Raw genomic sequence first — 17956 nt, forward strand, 5'->3', positions numbered from 1 at the left:
GCTAACAACATCGGGCCGTTTCTTTGGAAAAATGCAAATTAGTCAAAGTAATTTATATTGTTCTACATAGCTAATGGCCTCTAATTAATAACCATTTTCATGCTAAATGAAAGCAAGGCAAGAAGAACGCGAAAACGAACTAAACCGTATTCCGTTTTCTTACGGTTTGTAGTTTGAGATTAGGTCCTTGATTTCAACAAACACAAAACCACTTTTTTGTGTTGTTCTTTGATTTTTCCAATCCATTTTGCTCTCAGGATGCATAAGCAGCCAGCGTGGTGTGCAAATGTTGCCTGATAGTATGATAAGGAGCATACACTTTACCAACCAGTTTGAGTAACATCTCAGCTCAGGGAAGATGAAATGTCAAAGGATCAGGTCAAATGAACGAACCAACCAAACCAAACCGAGCAGAAATATACCGACAACGGGGTTATACGATCGAATCACCAGCCAGCCAGCATGTTAAGTGAAACGAAGCTCGCAGCACTAATACAAATCGCCAATAAAATGAAGAACGACACAACTCTCAGCGCGGCGTGGAAGATGTCTCTGAAAATTCTTACACACGCATAGCCGGCGCGTGAAAGGGGGAAGCGAAAAAACAAAACAGCCACGAAACGAAGGCAATATGCTAATGCAGTTTGGAGAGATGTCGAGAAAAGTTTGGTTTTGGTTCTTTCTTACTGCTCACCACTGCGCACCGCACATAAACGCGCGCGAAAGGAAAGAAGATCAGAATTTGTTGCACGGGACGAGGGGGTGGCCGAAGAAAAATGCTCGAATGCATAATGAGCAGAAAGCGAAACGATAAAAGCGAAAGAGCCAAAGCAAAAAAGCGAAACTTTATATGCAAAAAATGAAGAGAAAAAAGAACAATAAAGGTTCGATCACAGGGTGGCAAACCGGAGCAAAGTTTTTTGATCTTTTGAGGCGATAGGTAGACAAAGTTTGGAGGCGTAAAACGTGAAAAAAGGGGCAAAGGAGCAAATATTGATCGGGCGAGAAGTTTCCTCGGCAGTAATAAATTATATCTGCCCATTTTCAGCGAGCAAGGGAGCATAGTTTACGCGAATAACGGTAAGTATGGTTGAAACAAAAGCAATTTGTTTGTGGGCAAACGAACAACGTAAAATATGTTTTGAATAAATAAACAATAGATAAAGATTAAGAAAATGAAGAGGAAATTGAAAATGAAGTTTTATGTGTTTTCGAAGCTGTAATGATTATAAAACAAAGAAGCTTCATTTAAAAGCAGAACCTATTAACGGTTTATTTAGCCAATCTCTTGATATGTCTCTATCTTCATTCATGTCTCCTCCATTTCAATCTTTGTTACAACTCTTTTAATGAACGATGTAAGCCGTATTCCTTTGTTTTGCATACTATGCTTCAATTTTTTTATATTCTTCATGTTCTGTTCTGTTATGAATATGTTTTCTTTGTATTTATAAAAGCATTAGATTTTTTAAACTTCTTTTCAAAATAAATTTTGATTATTTTTGCTTTAGTTTTTACTAACTTATATATGGTTTATTCTTCTTTCATCAGTTTATTTCATTATAGTCACTACGCTTCAGAGTAAACACGAGGATCACCCTGTTGCTGCAAACGATTCAGTTCCAACGAAATGCGATCACGCAATGCGACGATGTGATAAGGCACGATCGCTAAGCGAAGAAACCAGCTGATGCACCGCTGCCACTACCATCACGGCAGGCGCTGGGCAGCACCCTATCCGCGACCAAAAGCAGCAAACTAAAGCACAGCGTGTGTAACAGGACACTCTACCTGGTGCCATCGATACAAAAAAAAAAATAGAAGAATAAAACAGGTGCTTTATGAATAATGCTAATAAATCTTCTTCCTTTCACTCCTGCTTGGTAAGGTGATGTCAGGGCAGTAAAGTTGTCTAGCAAGAGTCGCTGAAAACATTATATAGAACACGAGCGATTATTGATCGACCGTTCTAAGCGCAGGTCAAAGTAGGCGAAAAAGGGGGAGAGATCTTTTTTGCGCGAATTTAATCCTCCGTGAGCTATCTTCCTAATTTCTTGGCGCTGGTCTCGAAAAGTAAACTCGCGGTAAATGACCGTTCATAAATTACTGTACCATAAACTCTTCAGAGTGGTGCTTTGGATTTGTTGGGTCCAAAAGAAGACCCATCGGATGAGTGGCCTCCTAGGGGAAAGGGGGGGAAACACACATGGCTGGCACGGGGTGGAAAAACTGGTCCATCCATACGGTGTGATCGGTCGGTTTGACTCGGCGTTGCAGGCACAGCATCGGGGGCCCCGGTATCCATACGTCGTGTGATCGTACCGGGCAGATACACGGCGTGGCGTGTTTCGGTTGTTGCCGCACCGATCGGGTATTAGTGCGAACCATAGGAAGGTAGAGAATTTTGGAGAATTTTGCTTTCGTCTTACTTTCGGTTACCTCCCAGCGCCTGTACGTGCCAGGGTTCAGGGTCGGCAGGGGTAAGGTCGTTAGAATAAATTGCGCTTTCAAGTCGGTGAAGGAACGACACGACGCGTGATCGTGGCAGGAAAAAGGATACATAAAAATTGGAAAAACCTGCGCTCTTGGGTTGTTCTGGCTCTAAATTATGCTATTTTGTTGTGTTTTTTTTTATTATGCTGAAGAAGATATTGTAAAAACCTGATCGACCTGATTTGGGGAGTGGAGGGGAGCAGAACTGCATGCACAGTGTGTTTGAAAGTTATCAAAACGATGGTGATCCTGCCGGCCGGCAGTCAGTTCGGCAGAAGCGCTCGAACGATAAGCAACTCCTGGCAGCACTGGCGGAACAACGCTCTCGGGGAGCGTTTTGTGAACAAGTTGGGTGAGAAGTTAAAAAACCGGTGCAGTGTTCGGTTTGGGGGCAGGAGGATTTGGGGCAAGTTTTTTTTTTTTGTTTGCTACTGTGAGTGTGTGCCAGTGTTAGGTGTGAGCTCAGCGCTATAAGAGGAACGTCTACGTCGTTCCACGAGCCAAGATCAAGATGCGACTGAATTGCGGATGGGTAAGTTTGTGCGGAATGCAAATCCAACGATCGCCCGCGCGCTGGACGGTGTATTAATTTACGCGATAGTGATTTAGCGCACTCAAAAAGCCCGAGTCGTGTGCATTGTGAAATGGTGATGTTTTTCGGAGAGTTCAAACCAGACGTGATAAAGATGAACTTTTGCTGAAACGGTGTTTTTTTGGAAAGGAATATGTGTTTGTAGGACACTCACGATGATCTCCAATAGTAAAACTATCTTTCAATTCCCAAGATATCATCACGATGATGTCAGAGGATGAATTCTTTTCTCAGATAACAAGCATGGTGTTTGAGTTTTTTTATCATCATCGTCATCATCGCATTCTTCTCGAAATAATAGTTCTGCGCATCGTTCACAACGTGAGCTTGCATAAAAAAAAATGAAAAATAGCACCATCCCATTAGTTTTGTGGTGTATTCTTGCCAGCCATTTAACAATTTGACTTTTTGGTTGAACATCTTCTACAGCGTCTAATGACCTTTCCAGCAGAACATCCTGTTTCGTCTTCCTTTATGACAGGAATTACTTCAGGTTTTGGTTTTATGTTTGTATTCGAAACAACGTATGGCTCAAAGCGAGGCAAATTGTACGCTGTAGACTGATGAGCTAGCGAGTGTATTCGAAGATGAGTAGACGTGGATTATTTATTGCACTGTGCTTATGGGAGTCCTTTTGAGTAGCTCTTTATTGTATTATCATTAGTAGGAATTGCATCATCCGTGGTCATGTAAGCCACGACGTGCTCAACCGGGAGCAAAGAAGAAGGATATGTGAATCGCTTCTCATTGCATCTTTTATGTATTAAATGGGGTTCTTAAGAACTTGAAAAACAACAACAAAAAATAGATTATAATTAATATTATCTATGCAATATAAGTTTGGCTTGGTTTATTGCTGAGTTACCTATACTTTGTTCCAGTCTTGAATCTTTGTATACTTTTAAGAATTACTTGATAATAGGTGGATGCTTACAGTGGGTTTCAATGAGTTATTCACATTAATTGAGCAAATATTCTCAGGCTCATTGTGCCAAGCAAGCTAGTTTAAATTAAACAAACCATGAAGATAAATGAAGAAAGCCAAACAAATCTAATTAATTATCAATTATCACTCTTTATCCTGCTACAGCTGCTGCTATCGCTGCTGGCACTTTTCGCCGAAGCGAGAGATGAACGGGCATACCGTGGAGGTAATTAAATGAACAGGAAAATCGTGATAAAAGCATCATTACAATGGTATAATGCTTTTCGCATTGCTATTTTGCAGGGAAAGCTGATTACAGGAAAGCAGATCGCAAGGGAGAAACACAGTTTCAGCATCAGAAAACTATTGACGGAGCGGTGCTGGGATGTTATGGTTACGTCGATGGTCAGGGAAAAATGTTTGTCACACACTATTTGGCCGATGGGTCTGGGTACCGAAGTGTGAGTTTATCTGCTCCGGATAAAATGACTCGCGAACGGTTGAAGCTGTTGAGGTAAGAGCGTAAATTGCAACAATTTAGGCAAGCGTTACGTTTCGGCCAGCTTCCAAGCGAAAAATCGATAACAATCAGCGAAACTTTTACCATTTTAGGAACGGTGAGGATGGCCCAGCTGCTGAATTATTTCCCGTCGACTGCACGGAGGAAGGTGATCTGGGGCGTTTGAAGAAAATGGCCGAAAAGATAAAGAAGGATTTCGAAAGTAGCAATGGTGAGGATGAACCGCAGAGGAATGCGCCTTCTTATGATGGGAAAGAAAGGGCGAGCCGGCCGAAAGAAAGCGACAAACCTATGGAAAGCAGCGACATGAAAGGTGATGCGATTCAACCGAAAAAAGAATCTGCAAATGCGGTGCCAGCTGATGCTCCTAATAAAACGGGTAATCGTTTGATTAATGTGAGGGATCCAAGTTCCTTTAGAAGGCCAGTAAAGAAACCTGCAGGAAGTGCAAAGTCTCCAATTGGCCAAGACCCGTCTGCACAACCATCCAGTGATGCAATGTCAGCACCGGCATCTAAGCCGAAGCAAGCGGCAAACTCTGAAAAGCAGCCAAACCAAGTTGATGAACCACAGCCGAAAAATAGAGCGGAGAAACCAACAGAAAAGAAACCAAGTTCGTTAGCCAAACCAAATAGAAGACCGAAACCAGATAATGTTCCAAAAAGTAACACCGTTGATTCAGAAGCGATTAAGCCTAACGAAGAACTGAACCTGACACCCCAACAAGTCCTACCCGAGGTACAAACCAAGAAGAGATCTGAAAAGCCTGACAGCAAGAACATGAAGCCCAGCGAGGACTCCACGTCATCCGAGGATCCTAAGATTCAACAAGACGATGTGAGCTCAGAGAAAGCTGAAGACGAAGCAACCGAAGAGTCTGATGACCCCAAGCAGTCGCCCAAATCAGGAAAGGAACCGACTAAGCCGCAACCCAAGAAGGGATCTGAAAAGCCTGACAGCAAAAACAAGAAGCCCAGCGAGGACTCCAAGTCATCCGAGGATCCTGAGATTCAACAAGACGATGTGAGCTCAGAGAAAGCTGAAGACGACGCAACCGAAGAGTCTGATGACCCCAAGCAGTCGCCCAAATCAGAAAAGGAACCGACTAAGCCGCAACCCAAGAAGGGATCTGAAAAGTCTGACAGCATGAACAAGAAGCCCAGCGAGGACTCCAAGTCATCGGAGGATCCTGAGATTCAACAAGACGATGTGAGCTCAGAGATACCTGAGGACGGGGCAGCCGAAGAGTCTGATGACCCCAAGCAGTCACCCAAGTCAGCAAAGGAACCGAGCAAGTCGCAACCCAAGAAGGGATCTGAAAAGCATGATAGCAAGAACAAGAAGCCCAGCGAGGATCGCAAGTCATCGGAGGATCCTGAGATTCAACAAGACGATGTTAGCTCAGAGAAACCTGAGGACGAGGCAGCCGAAGAGTCTGATGACCCCAAGCAGTCGCCCAAGTCAGCAAAGGAACCGAGCAAGTCGCAACCCAAGAAGGGATCTGAAAAGCCTGACAGCAAGAACAAGAAGCCCAGCAAGGACTCGAAGTCATCGGAGGATCCTGAGATTCAACAAGACGATGTGAGTTCAGAGAAACCTGAGGACGAGGCAGCCGAAGAGTCTGATGACCCCAAACAATCACCCAAATCAGGAAAGGAACCGAGCAAGTCGCAGCCCAAGAAGGGATCTGAAAAGCCTGACAGTAAGAACAAGAAGCCCAGCGAGGACTCCAAGTCATCGGAGGATCCGGAAATTCAACAAGACGATGTGAGCTCAGAGAAACCTGAAGACGAGGCAGCTCAAGAGTCTGATGACCCAAAACAATCACCCAAATCAGGAAAGGAACCGAGCAAGTCGCAACCCAAGAAGGGATCTGAAAAGCCTGACAGCAAGAACAAGAAGCCCAGCAAGGACTCGAAGTCATCGGAGGATCCTGAGATTCAACAAGACGATGTGAGCTCAGAGAAACCTGAAGACGAGGCAGCCGAAGAGTCTGATGACCCCAAGCAGTCGCCCAAATCAGGAAAGGAACCGAGCAAGTCGCAGCCGAAGAAGGGATCTGAAAAGCCTGACAGCAAGAACAAGAAGCCCAGCGAGGACTCCAAGTCATCGGAGGATCCGGAAATTCAACAAGACGATGTGAGCTCAGAGAAACCTGAAGACGAGGCAGCCCAAGAGTCTGATAACCCCAAACAATCACCCAAATCAGGAAAGGAACCGAGCAAGTCGCAACCCAAGAAGGGATCTGAAAAGTCTGACAGCAAGAACAAGAAGCCCAGCAAGGACTCGAAGTCATCGGAGGATCCTGAGATTCAACAAGACGATGTGAGCTCAGAGAAACCTGAAGACGAGGCAGCCGAAGAGTCTGATGACCCCAAGCAGTCGCCCAATTCAACAAAGGAACCGAGCAAGTCGCAGCCGAAGAAGGGATCTGATAAGCCAGACAGCAAGAACAAGAAGCCCAGCGAGGACTCCAAGTCATCGGAGGATCCTGAGATTCAACAAGACGATGTGAGCTCAGAGAAAGCTGAAGACGAGGCAGCCGAAGAGTCTGATGACCCCAAGCAATCACCCAAATCAGCGAAGGAACCAAGCAAGTCGCAGCCCAAGAAGGGATCTGAAAAGCCTGACAGCATGAACAAGAAGCCCAGCGAGGACTCGAAGTCATCGGAGGATCCTGAGATTCAACAAGACGATGTTAGCTCAGAGAAACCTGAAGATGAGGCAGCCGAAGAGTCTGATGACCCCAAGCAATCACCTAAATCAGGAAAGGAACCGAGCAAGTCACAGTCCAAGAAGGGATCTGATAAGCCTGACAGCAAGAACAAGAAGCCCAGCGAGGATTCCAAGTCATCGGAGGATCCTGAGATTCAACAAGACGATGTGAGCTCAGAGAAACCTGAAGACGAGGCAGCCGAAGAGTCTGATGACCCCAAGCAATCATCCAAATCAGCGAAGGAACCAAGCAAGTCGCACCCCAAGAAGGGATCTGAAAAGCCTGACAGCAAGAACAAGAAGCCCAGCGAGGACTCCAAGTCATCGGAGGATCCGGAAATTCAACAAGACGATGTGAGCTCAGAGAAACCTGAGGACGAAGCAGCCGAAGAGTCTGATGACCCCAAGCAGTCGCCCAAATCAGGAAAGGAACCGAGCAAGTCGCAACCCAAGAAGGGATCTGAAAAGCCTGATATCAAACTTGCTGCTAGAACACAACCGGCAGAATCTTCCCTCACCGATGTCTTCCCAACGCCACCATTTGAAGCAGATCCGTTTCCATCACGACTCGGTCTTCCGAGCGATTCAAATGACGTGCTAGCTGCCATCAGTAGAGTATTACCAGTGATTCGCGATATCGGACCACCGTTCGTTACTACGGGCTCGCCGGAAAAAGTGAAACCATCGATGGCTCCGAAAACATCCGCCTCGTTCAACGGTGACGTGTACGATGAGGTCGATGATGACGAGGACACTGATGCAGTTGATGCAGTTGCACCAGAGAAGCAAAATGATTCGGGAAAACCGAGCCATTCCACACCATCACCACCGTCGAATATGGGCAGCTGTATTGAGATCATACTGAAGGTACCGACCGATGCCAGGCATGTTATCGTGCGTACGGAGCATCCTCAGTTCAAAACACAGGAAGGTGCACCGTTGAATGAGCTTGTCAATAAGATTGCGCCCGGGGTGTACGATGTGCAGTTGGCCAAGTTTGACAAGGTGGTGTTTGAAAGGTATGACAAATATGCAATCGATGAAGAACCGCAAACACCCAACAACCTCGGCAAGGCATTCAACTACGACGAGCTGGTACCGAAGCCAAGCAATTCGGGCCCCAGTCAACGAGTGCCTGGAGACAGCGTTAATGCTTATCTGCCCAAGGTTGATACTGCTCGATCACGGGTAGGTGGTGTGGGTGAAAAGATGGCAAAAGCGGACAGGGATGAGAAAAGCACTCAAAGCCAGCGTCGTATTCCGGATAGATTTTTAGCGATGGGCCGACGAGGTTGAATAAAGACTGGATTGGAGTGAAATATTCGTTAAAAAGAGTTGACATACAGTTTAATGCATGTTTCTATATGACAATCATAAGAAATAAAACATGGTGGAAAAATAGAATAAAACAATTGGTAAATGATTTATGTTTGGTCGAACTTCATGCGGGTCCATTGGCTGCGATCGAATTTGTGTTGCTTTTATTAACCTTTTTCAGATTGAGTACCCATCAAAACGCTTCTTTATTAAACCCTCGTGAACACTTCCGGCGGTAAGTCGTGCAAATATCCAGCTTCACCTTTCAGCAGGCTAAGGTTGAATGAGATTGGCCCTTTTTCCTTCACTATCTTCACTGATTTTAAAGGATTGTACGCTAAATCTAGTTCATCCAGCATGTTCATCCGTTCGAACAGGCTCATATCGATCGTTGTCAGTTTGTTGTGGTTTAGCGTAATTCCGTTGAGCTTGGCAAAATAATCCACGCACGGTGGTTTGGGAATCTCCATACCTGCTTCAATCAGCTTAAGGTAGTAAGACTTCCACGAGCAGAAGCGCTGCTTACCTGTGTAGGGCTGATTTGCCTCTACACTTATCGTTGCTATTTGATTGTTGCCGAGGAAAAGACGCTGAAATTGCGGCATGTACATCACAACTGCAAAATCGAACTGCTTCAGCGAATTACCAATCAAGTTTAAACACTCCAGCTTCTCACAGCAAACACCCTCCGAGTCGGCAGTTATGGTTTGTATCTTGTTGTAGGACAGGTTTAGATTCACGAGGCTTTTCATGTGCCTAAGTACACTTAGCTGCAAGTGTCGCATAGGGGAATGGCTTTGCTCTAGCTGTATAACACCCAATAGTTGCAGTACTGTGTTAGGAATGTCCTTGAATGCTGTGCCACATAATCTGACGTCCCGTAGCATTTGACCACCGGAATGGAATCGAATGGTTTTCACCGACACGTGTTTTAATATCACCGTTGAAGGGGTTTTAAAGGCGGGTATAACCAGCTCACCAAACTTACACCTTTCCAGTACAAACTGCACGAGATAGGGAGCGCTTTCGAGAAAGGAAAAGTCCGCCAGTTTCCCTTTGGCACCTTTCAAAAACAGCGCATCCGTTCCGTTGGGAATGAAGCTGAAGGCGTACAGCCCGTCGTAGGTAATGTGTATATTGGACACGGTGCACGCAGTGTAGGAGCAGGTGAACTCGTATGCTTGCGTCGAAAGCACCAATAGCAGGGTGATTAAGCTGGTGGAGTACAGATGGATAAAAAGGTCAATAGCCCTGTATGAAGCTTTGTGTGATATGTGGCAGAAACTGTATTACTTACACAAGCAAACTCATGCCAATTTTTCAATTTTGGTCATGCTTTTCGTTGCAATACTGAACTAGGAATGTGACGAGAACGTGAGTGAAAAGTGTTGTAATTCCATTACTCGTTGATATCGTGTTTTGCTAAGTGATTTTTGATTGCCATGTAGTACGGTGTGGTCAATTGTCCAGATCAGCATATGGCGCAGTTTAGTTTGTTGCAGTCGTTTTTCTATACATTTTGTGAGACTTGTGCAACAGTTTAATGAAAGCGAAGCAGCCATGCCTTGCCGAAGCAAATGTTCTGATTGTTTTTTTGACAAATAATTATTTATAAGAGTTGTTTATGATAAAATATCTAACTAAGTTTCTTCTTCTTGTTTGGCACAACAACCGCTGTCGGTCAAGGCCTGCTTGAACCCACTAGTGAAGTGAGCTTGGCTTTCAGTGACTTATTGTTACCATAGCAGGATAGTCAGTCCTACGTATGGGGGCACGGTCTATTCGGGGCTTGAACCCATGACGGGCGTGTTGTTAAGTCGTACGAGTTGACGACTGTACCACCAGAACGGCCCTAACTAAGTTTACTTTATGCTAAAAGGGACTTGTATGCACTTGTGTTTGTGCATGTTAATAGTTCATCGTAACGACAATTGTACAATTCAATTAACCAAACCAATGAAAAGCATAGAAGGATATTAGTAAACATTTTCCTTGTATAGTTTAAGAATTGATTAAAAAGTTTAATTTTTTTCCAAAATAAATTTAAAATTATATTGCACGTTTTGGCCGGTACCATTCATTGAAGGCTGGGAAAACTTGACTGATAAATTAGTTGAATTCTTGGAAGTGCCAGGTATCGATATTGTACTCATGTATGGTCCAAATTGGACACAATCGCTCGTTTTTATTAACTTTAATGATGCACTTCGTCGTTCCCTTCTTCTATCATGTCAGAGGCTATTATGTCCCTTCTTCTTGTTTTGTGCACTAAAAAAACTCTGATTCAGTATTAACTGATGACGGTTGATATGTTTAAGAAAATTCGCAAATCTAAAAGATGTTGGTCATAAATTTTGTATTTATTTCATAGACCATTTCATCATGCTTGAAAGTAATTTGAAATTATTCGTAGCTATTGACGAGGCAGTTAAGTGTTTTTAACCCACTTTGATGGTTTTTGCTAGGATTAACGACCTTTTACACGAGTCCTTCTTTTAGATAAATGCTGGCCTTGTAATACACAATAGCGGCAATTTGTGAATATACATCGCTTAAATTTACGAAATTTAGGTCTATAATTAAGCCGTTCTTTTGAAATCCCTACTATCCTTTCATTATTTTTTCATATTTTTTCTTCTTGTAATTAAAGCTTGCTTGTATCTCTACATTTTCGGTTATTAGAAAACTACGCCTCACCATCGCATGCAACGAAAGCACACGTGCTGTCAGACAAATTGCCTACATTTAGGCGCTCTTGCTTGTTTGGCTCTGGTGAGGCAGGCAGCGAATCACGTGACCGCCCGAAACAATACCCACACAATCAAACACGCATAAACCATTCGTTTAATGTTTCACGCATCACGATAGAGCTGTAAAGCAACGTGAACATCAGAACACGTTTTGCTGCCCAATAAAAAGAAGAAGAAAAAAACTGAGGCGGTTAGTAAGGTGACAATAATGGGACAAGAAATGCCACATACAAATTAGGGCTTATTTTCTATGCCCTCAACGGGGGTGTTCAAACAAACATCATACCACCCATAATGGGTGCCCTCTATTGTGGTGTGCATCAAATCGAACTGATCTGGTTCTGGCTTGAGGGTAACCAATTCATTAATCAGATTAACGAGGTGACTTACGATGTGGTCGGCAATCTACGATCTATCTGCTCCGAAGCGTATGCATCGATAACTCGATAATCGCCAAGGGTTCAGCAAATGGGGCAGGCGATAAATATCGCATCATTAGGCAGGAATGGTTTTTGCATACAATGGGCAGCACCAGCGCCACAAACAAATGCGGCAAATTAATCGTAACGAACACCTATGCGCCAGCGATCTCCATATTTTCATCGTGGCACCATCGATCTGCTACCACCGAGTGGTGGGTTCCGGTTTGTCGTTCTATGTAAATATTTCCCCCCTTAGTTAGGACAGCCGGCATCAAATAATTCACCACCAACCAGGGCAAAAGATGGAAAGCGGGTGCCGTTTTTGGGAGCTCGCGCGTTCCTCTGCGTGTGCGAAGATGTGAGAACGGCAAAGTGAACCAGTTTTTGTGGCGGGTGCTGCTGCTGCTGCCTGGTGACCGCAAAAGTGACCTCGACATTTTGCACGAATCGACCCAGCGTTCCTTCTTCCATGTGGGAATGGTGTTTGAAGCGTCCTTTCCACGTTATGATGCTCCAACCGGTGACATCTGGCTGGTTGGGTCGCTCCGTTCGGTCGGTCTAGTGTTTTACATTTTCAAATTAACTTTTAATTACCGACCAAAGTCATTCAGGGTTGGCTGGAAGATGTTACGACGCTCGCTCGAATGAATATGTTTATGATGTGTGCCGTCTTCAAGGTGTTTGGCCGTGTGGTTTTGCAACCACTGGGTAATCAGGCCAGCTCGAAGGTTGTCACATTCGATCGAATTGCGCAAGAGTTGAGAATTTCGGTTCAGTTCGGTTCGGTTTTTTTTGTCGCTTGCTGAAGAATTTAAAGTTCCTCGCGGGTCGTTCGATGGCGCCAGCGCGAAGAAAGAGCCAAGGAATGTCGGCCTGTGGAGTCTGAGTTGTGTATGTTTACCCTTTGAGTAATTCTGATCGCCCGCGGGACCGGGAGTTCAATCGGGACGGTGACATCAGCCGGGATTGCACATCCGGGATTTTTCGGTCGAGATGCTTGGGACCACCAGTCATGCGGTCCTCCTACGCACCCATGGTTTTATCGCGCCAAACCATCGCGAACTCGGAGTACGTTCACCTTCCTTCCGCTTGTAAGCACACGCAGCCAAAAGAGCCAACTCTCTTGCGAGTGCGTCTTTGCGCGAGATGTCAAACGATTCGATTGATTTAGCACTTGCACACGGAAGCGCCTCCTTCTAGTGGCTGGTATAAATTGAGCATCGAAAGCCGCAGGCTTTTCTTAAAGGCCCGTTTTGTTTGCTAAGTCGCACGGAATGCTTTTCCCGGGCGCGCGCTCGTGCACTCTTTCGATGGAAGTGTATTGTTTCAGCAAGATTTATTCACTGGGCTGATTTATCGCATGGCCTGACACGAGCCGACACTGCTTATCTACCATTAGCATACAGTTTAGTGTAGCAAATTCCGGCTTGCCGGTAATTCCGACTCACTGCACACGAAGAAACACAGAACTGAAGCTTGGAAATTGATTAATTGGCGTGCCGGGAAAGTTTATGTTTGCTTCTATTTATTTCCAGTTTTGTGTTTATTTAATTGCCAACTGAAAAGCGCCAGAAATTGACTGGCCATTTGCTGGCCGGTGGGTTTGCTCCCCTAGCCGAAAGCCCGCACCGGCATCCGGATTAAAGCGATGAAGTTGTGGTCTGTGCTCGGCGCAAAGTGGCATAATTAAATTCATCCAAGCGACGGAGACGATGACTTTCCGATAATTTCACGGCACGAAGCTCTCGACGCAGCGTTACCACCGTGGTTGAACTATATAATTAATTATGTTTTATGGCCATCGTAAAGATGACAGATATTAAGAGTGAGGTTTTGGTCGACGGCGGGACCGGCCAGCGGCAGGAAAACAGTGACAAATCAATTTATCATTCGTGAGTTGATTCGGTAGAATGGTTGGTGTGGACGTTTTAAATTGCATGATGCCGTGCTGATTCGATGCTAGGAAAATGGGGAAGGGGAAGGAAGGCTAACGTTTGCTTTCGTCGAAACGTTACGCTGCTAATTAGGCTATAATGTGGTAAAACAAGTTGTAATTCCTTTCTATGGTTGTGTATTTGCAAAGGTTTTGCGCTTGGCCGTTTCTGGTCCTTAATCTGTTTGGCTTGCGGTGTATTTTTGTGGGACAACCACCCCGGTGCTACAACCTTTTTAAGTTGATTGATTACGTTTTTAAAACAAAGGTACAATGTAGCTGAGTTTGGTGTAATGACCTAAAACCTTTTTCGAAGTCACCCTTTTTGTGTGGTACAGTGTTCGTTCACCGTGTAATTCCGGGAAAAGGTAATTCTTTGGAGGGAATGCTATGCAAGGAGCAAATATTAAATTAGGTTTAAAAGAAGCGAACAAGGTTTTTAAGCTCAACGTCTCTATGAAAATAAATAAATTGTTCTTGGCCATGCCGAGCACCTTAAGGTATGCAAAATGATGATTTATTTAATATTTGGGACGAAAGAATCATTTTCAGTTTTTGCGAAAACATATGCAAGTACGATCTGAACTGAAGAGCGCGGTATTATAATGATTGGTAATTTCATATGTGAGAGTATCAAAAATATAAGCAATATCATAAAAACTGTTGACTGTGACGATTTTTTACCGTTTATTTTTAAATTAATTATTCTTTTTTGTTATTGTATTTAATTTTTTTTAGCTTATCTCGTGTTTTTTAAATTTCGAAATATCTTTTTTTTATACTGTAGTGAAAAAATATTCAGTTAATCTTTAGATCAGCCATAGAAATATATAAATTAATCAAAAACCAATGAAGAAATACAACGATGAACTAATAAATGTAAAGAACAAAAAATATGCATAATAATAAATAATAAAATAATAAATAAAATAAACATATCAAGATATGTAAGCTAAAGAACGTTAGATCGAAGGTGATAGTACCATGACCAACCATAACTTGAGAGAAAAGAGTAACAGCACTATACATTTAAAGTGCTGTTTTATGAGTTCATTATTTCTTATGTTCTATTATTGTTTGATTTTGCATTTTCATTCATCATTTTATAGTCTCCTGAATGAAGGCATATATTTTCATTTGATGTACAATACGTAACATACATAATAGCTGTGCTATCAAAAGCCCCGTGAAGTAACAAAGAACATGCAAATTCAGAACTAGCAATTCAACTCTTTTTGTTTTCCTTCACATCCACAGAGTTAATTGAATATCAGCATACACCATATGCTCTTTTAACGCCATTGTTATGTTTCAATAAAAAGAAGGACAACAAAAAATACACACACAAAGGTAGCAAAAAATTTACTGAAAAATTTCCAAACAATAGAGCACAAACATGTTTGTTTTTGTGCTGGTCAATCCGCTGTATATCTTTTCCCATCCTTCGTTAACGATTTGTTTACCTTCCTTTTGTTAACGGGAAGACACCTTCAATGTCAAGGAAAGCCTGTTTGTATTCATTTTTTTCGTTTGTGTTGCAGCCAAACACGCCAAGACGCAGTTAGTCGCAAAAGGAAAGCAGAAACCCGATAACAGTTTCAATGCTTTGGCAAAAAAGCGAAACTACTACCAGAACGGGAGTGTATAAACTCGATCGTGCTAAAAATAGCATCAACACAGCATTAAAATGCTCAAAACGATACGCTTAAAAAACTTTCTGTCTGTCGCCTTTCCCTTGTGGCGTGCAACGGACTCCACGGAGCTTTCGATGGTGTAAGGGTTCTAAAGGGGAAGCACTCTGACTGGGTGTTTCATTTATTCTCCATTCCTGGAAAGAATCTCCATCCGGAATGGTCTGTGTTGCAAAAATAAGTAACCCGTTAGCGTCCCGGCAACTGGTTGCTGTTTTGGTCGTTGGTATTGTATCTGAATACTGTTCAGGGTGAGTGAAGAGGTTTCACGCATCCGTTTTGAAACGCATCCAGACTATTACGCATAAACTCTTCCACTGAAAAGGGACTTAAAAGGAAAAGGGATTGATTGGGCTGCAAATGGCAAATAGTCACTGATATTCGATTAAACGCCCTTGATAATGGCTGGTAACAAGAACTTATCAAACACTTTGCGGTAACTTGTGATGTTGACACATTGCCAACGTTAGAAATCGAAGAGTTTAAATGCTATCGAGAGGTGTACTTTCGATTGTTAGCGGCCGTCATTTGTTTTGCAGTCATAAGTATGTTATGTTGTTGAGAATGTATGTATGTGCAGTATGTTGAGAATGTAATAGGTGTCGATTGTTTGACGTTTGAATGATGTGAGGAAAGCGCATCGATTTCCAAATTGTAAAATGATTTAATGAAAATCGACCTGTAACGTCCCAAAACCTGAACACGCTGAACATAATCAAAAAGAGATGCACAATCAAAACGGATCCACCCAGAAACTTTATTCATCTTTTGATGATGCAGGACTTATTTGATTTAGAACTTGTTGCACATCAGAATGATATTGCAAAACATATCGCTTTTAACCCTTTTTTTTACAAAAGTTGAACAAAGCAGAGTATGTCCGTTGCCGTTCTAGTGGTATAAAATAGTTTGTAAACACGTATCATCCGTATGTTTCACAAGTCACCACGGGGTGTTTGTCTTTTATCAAAAAACACATCCCAGTAAGAGAAGTGATGCTCCTATGGTTTGCTCAACGTTTCATCTCGTCAATTTCAATTGTTGTGCAAAATCTATGTGATCTTATCTCTATCTCTATCTAGATCTATCATCTATATCAGCGGTCGGCAAAATCCGGCCCGCGGCCCAAATGCGGCTCACTGCAACTGTTAATAAATATTAACGGGCGATTCGATCGTACAGCTGGCTTTCTATAAAAATTGAGAAAAGTTGATAATGCCTCAACGCTTACGAAGTTTTTTATAGATAAGATGCACTAAAGTCTGGTCACCAATAAATTTATTTAAAGTATTGCACTTTGCGATGACAGAGAGAGAGAGAGAGAGAGAGAGAGAGAGAGAGAGAGAGAGAGAGAGAGAGAAAGAAAGAGAAAGAAAGATATACATGCGATACAAAGTTTTTGATGTAATGAAAGCTCCATGCTGTTTTCTTGCGATGAATTTATTCTGCTTCTAGTTCTTCTTCATTTTACACAAATCAGATCTTTTTTATTGATAACTGATTTATCTGTTATGGCATTACTTGTACCTAAAGCATTGTGATTCTCGATAATTTTTTTAGTCGTTAAATATATTTTTTGCGGCATGGGATGATGGGGTCACTAAGAAGTGATATTGATCTTACTTTGTTGTTTTTGATTTGTTCACACTTTTGCCTCTCTATTCCCGATCGTCAAATGATAAAACATTACAATCAGTTTTTAAAATAGGCATTACCAATGGTGATTCATAGAATTAAGAACAGTTACGAATCTTTTGGTATGTAACCGATATAAATTTCATCAGCCAAACCCCTGCTCAATACACTTAAAAGAAACAAAGCTTCTTAATTGTAAGAAAGAATTGACAATAAATATACTCAAAGCATTGTAAAAACTCATAAAATTGTAAGGATATCTTGATTCATATTCCGGATAGTTTCGAGCTCATGTTCCAAATTACGGACGTTTTCATTCAAATTCCGGACAGTCTCAAAATTTCGTCAAAAATCTTAATTTTTACACAAACATACGACATCTATTTGTTTTAAACTTATTTTGGGATATGGACACATAATTTTGGGGTCTGTGCCCTCCTGGACCGACAAGATATTACACCGGAGTTTGAATGCGGCCATCAAGATATTTGTCACATCTATCTTCAAATGTTGTTTAAATAACCTGCAGAACACACTATGATAACACTGGTATTTTCTACAATAGTTAATTAGAAACAAAACTGATAAGAGAGCTTTCGGCAGTGTATTGACGGACAGAATTTTTTTTCGTGACATCAGGACCTTTTTAAGTGGTTGTAGATGATATACTCAACCAAGTAAAGTTAAAAAAAACGGCATGACCAGAGACTGGATGTGGAAAAATTCCATAAACCATGGTGAGTGTCCGGAGTTTGGTTCTGCCCGTAATTTGAATCATAACGGTAATTACAGAAAAAAACAGCAATATCGCCAATAGCATTACTTGACATAATTAATCAACTATTTTGATTCTAAAATTGCGTAATATAATAATATAAGTGTAAACATATAAAAAACTGAATTCTCCTGATCTGCGAATCTCCATCAATTACTAAATTTGGCCCTTTGCCTCAAAAGTTTGCC

At 42.5% G+C, this 17956-nt stretch overlaps 2 protein-coding genes across 2 annotated transcripts; one reads left to right on the plus strand and one right to left on the minus strand.

Moving 5' to 3' along the window:
- Window positions 1–2741: 2741 nt before the first annotated feature.
- Window positions 2742–8646, plus strand: LOC121599475 (nucleolar protein dao-5-like). Its single transcript, XM_041927307.1, has 4 exons — window positions 2742–3025; window positions 4176–4236; window positions 4314–4524; window positions 4623–8646. The coding sequence occupies exons 1-4, from the start codon at window positions 3005–3007 to the stop codon at window positions 8539–8541; spliced, it is 4212 nt and encodes a 1403-aa protein (XP_041783241.1). The 5' UTR covers window positions 2742–3004; the 3' UTR covers window positions 8542–8646.
- A 51-nt stretch (window positions 8647–8697) lies between these two features.
- Window positions 8698–9930, minus strand: LOC121599476. Its single transcript, XM_041927308.1, has 2 exons — window positions 9860–9930; window positions 8698–9777 (listed from the first exon to the last, which is right to left on the minus strand). Exons 1-2 carry the CDS (start codon window positions 9871–9873, stop codon window positions 8772–8774), a joined length of 1020 nt encoding a protein of 339 aa, XP_041783242.1. The 5' UTR covers window positions 9874–9930; the 3' UTR covers window positions 8698–8771.
- Between the last annotated feature and the right edge of the window lie 8026 nt (window positions 9931–17956).

This window comes from Anopheles merus, chromosome 3L (genome assembly GCF_017562075.2).
Source record: "Anopheles merus strain MAF chromosome 3L, AmerM5.1, whole genome shotgun sequence".
NCBI classification, from domain to species: Eukaryota; Metazoa; Arthropoda; class Insecta; order Diptera; family Culicidae; genus Anopheles; species Anopheles merus.

Bases quoted from the DNA above. Each gene is read 5' to 3' on its own strand.
- LOC121599475 (XM_041927307.1), top strand. From the start codon at position 3,005: ATGCGACTGAATTGCGGATGG. The intron at 4,237-4,313 runs GTAATTAAATGA...GCTATTTTGCAG, and splicing joins TGAACGGGCATACCGTGGAG to GGAAAGCTGATTACAGGAAA. The intron at 4,525-4,622 runs GTAAGAGCGTAA...TTACCATTTTAG, and splicing joins GAACGGTTGAAGCTGTTGAG to GAACGGTGAGGATGGCCCAG.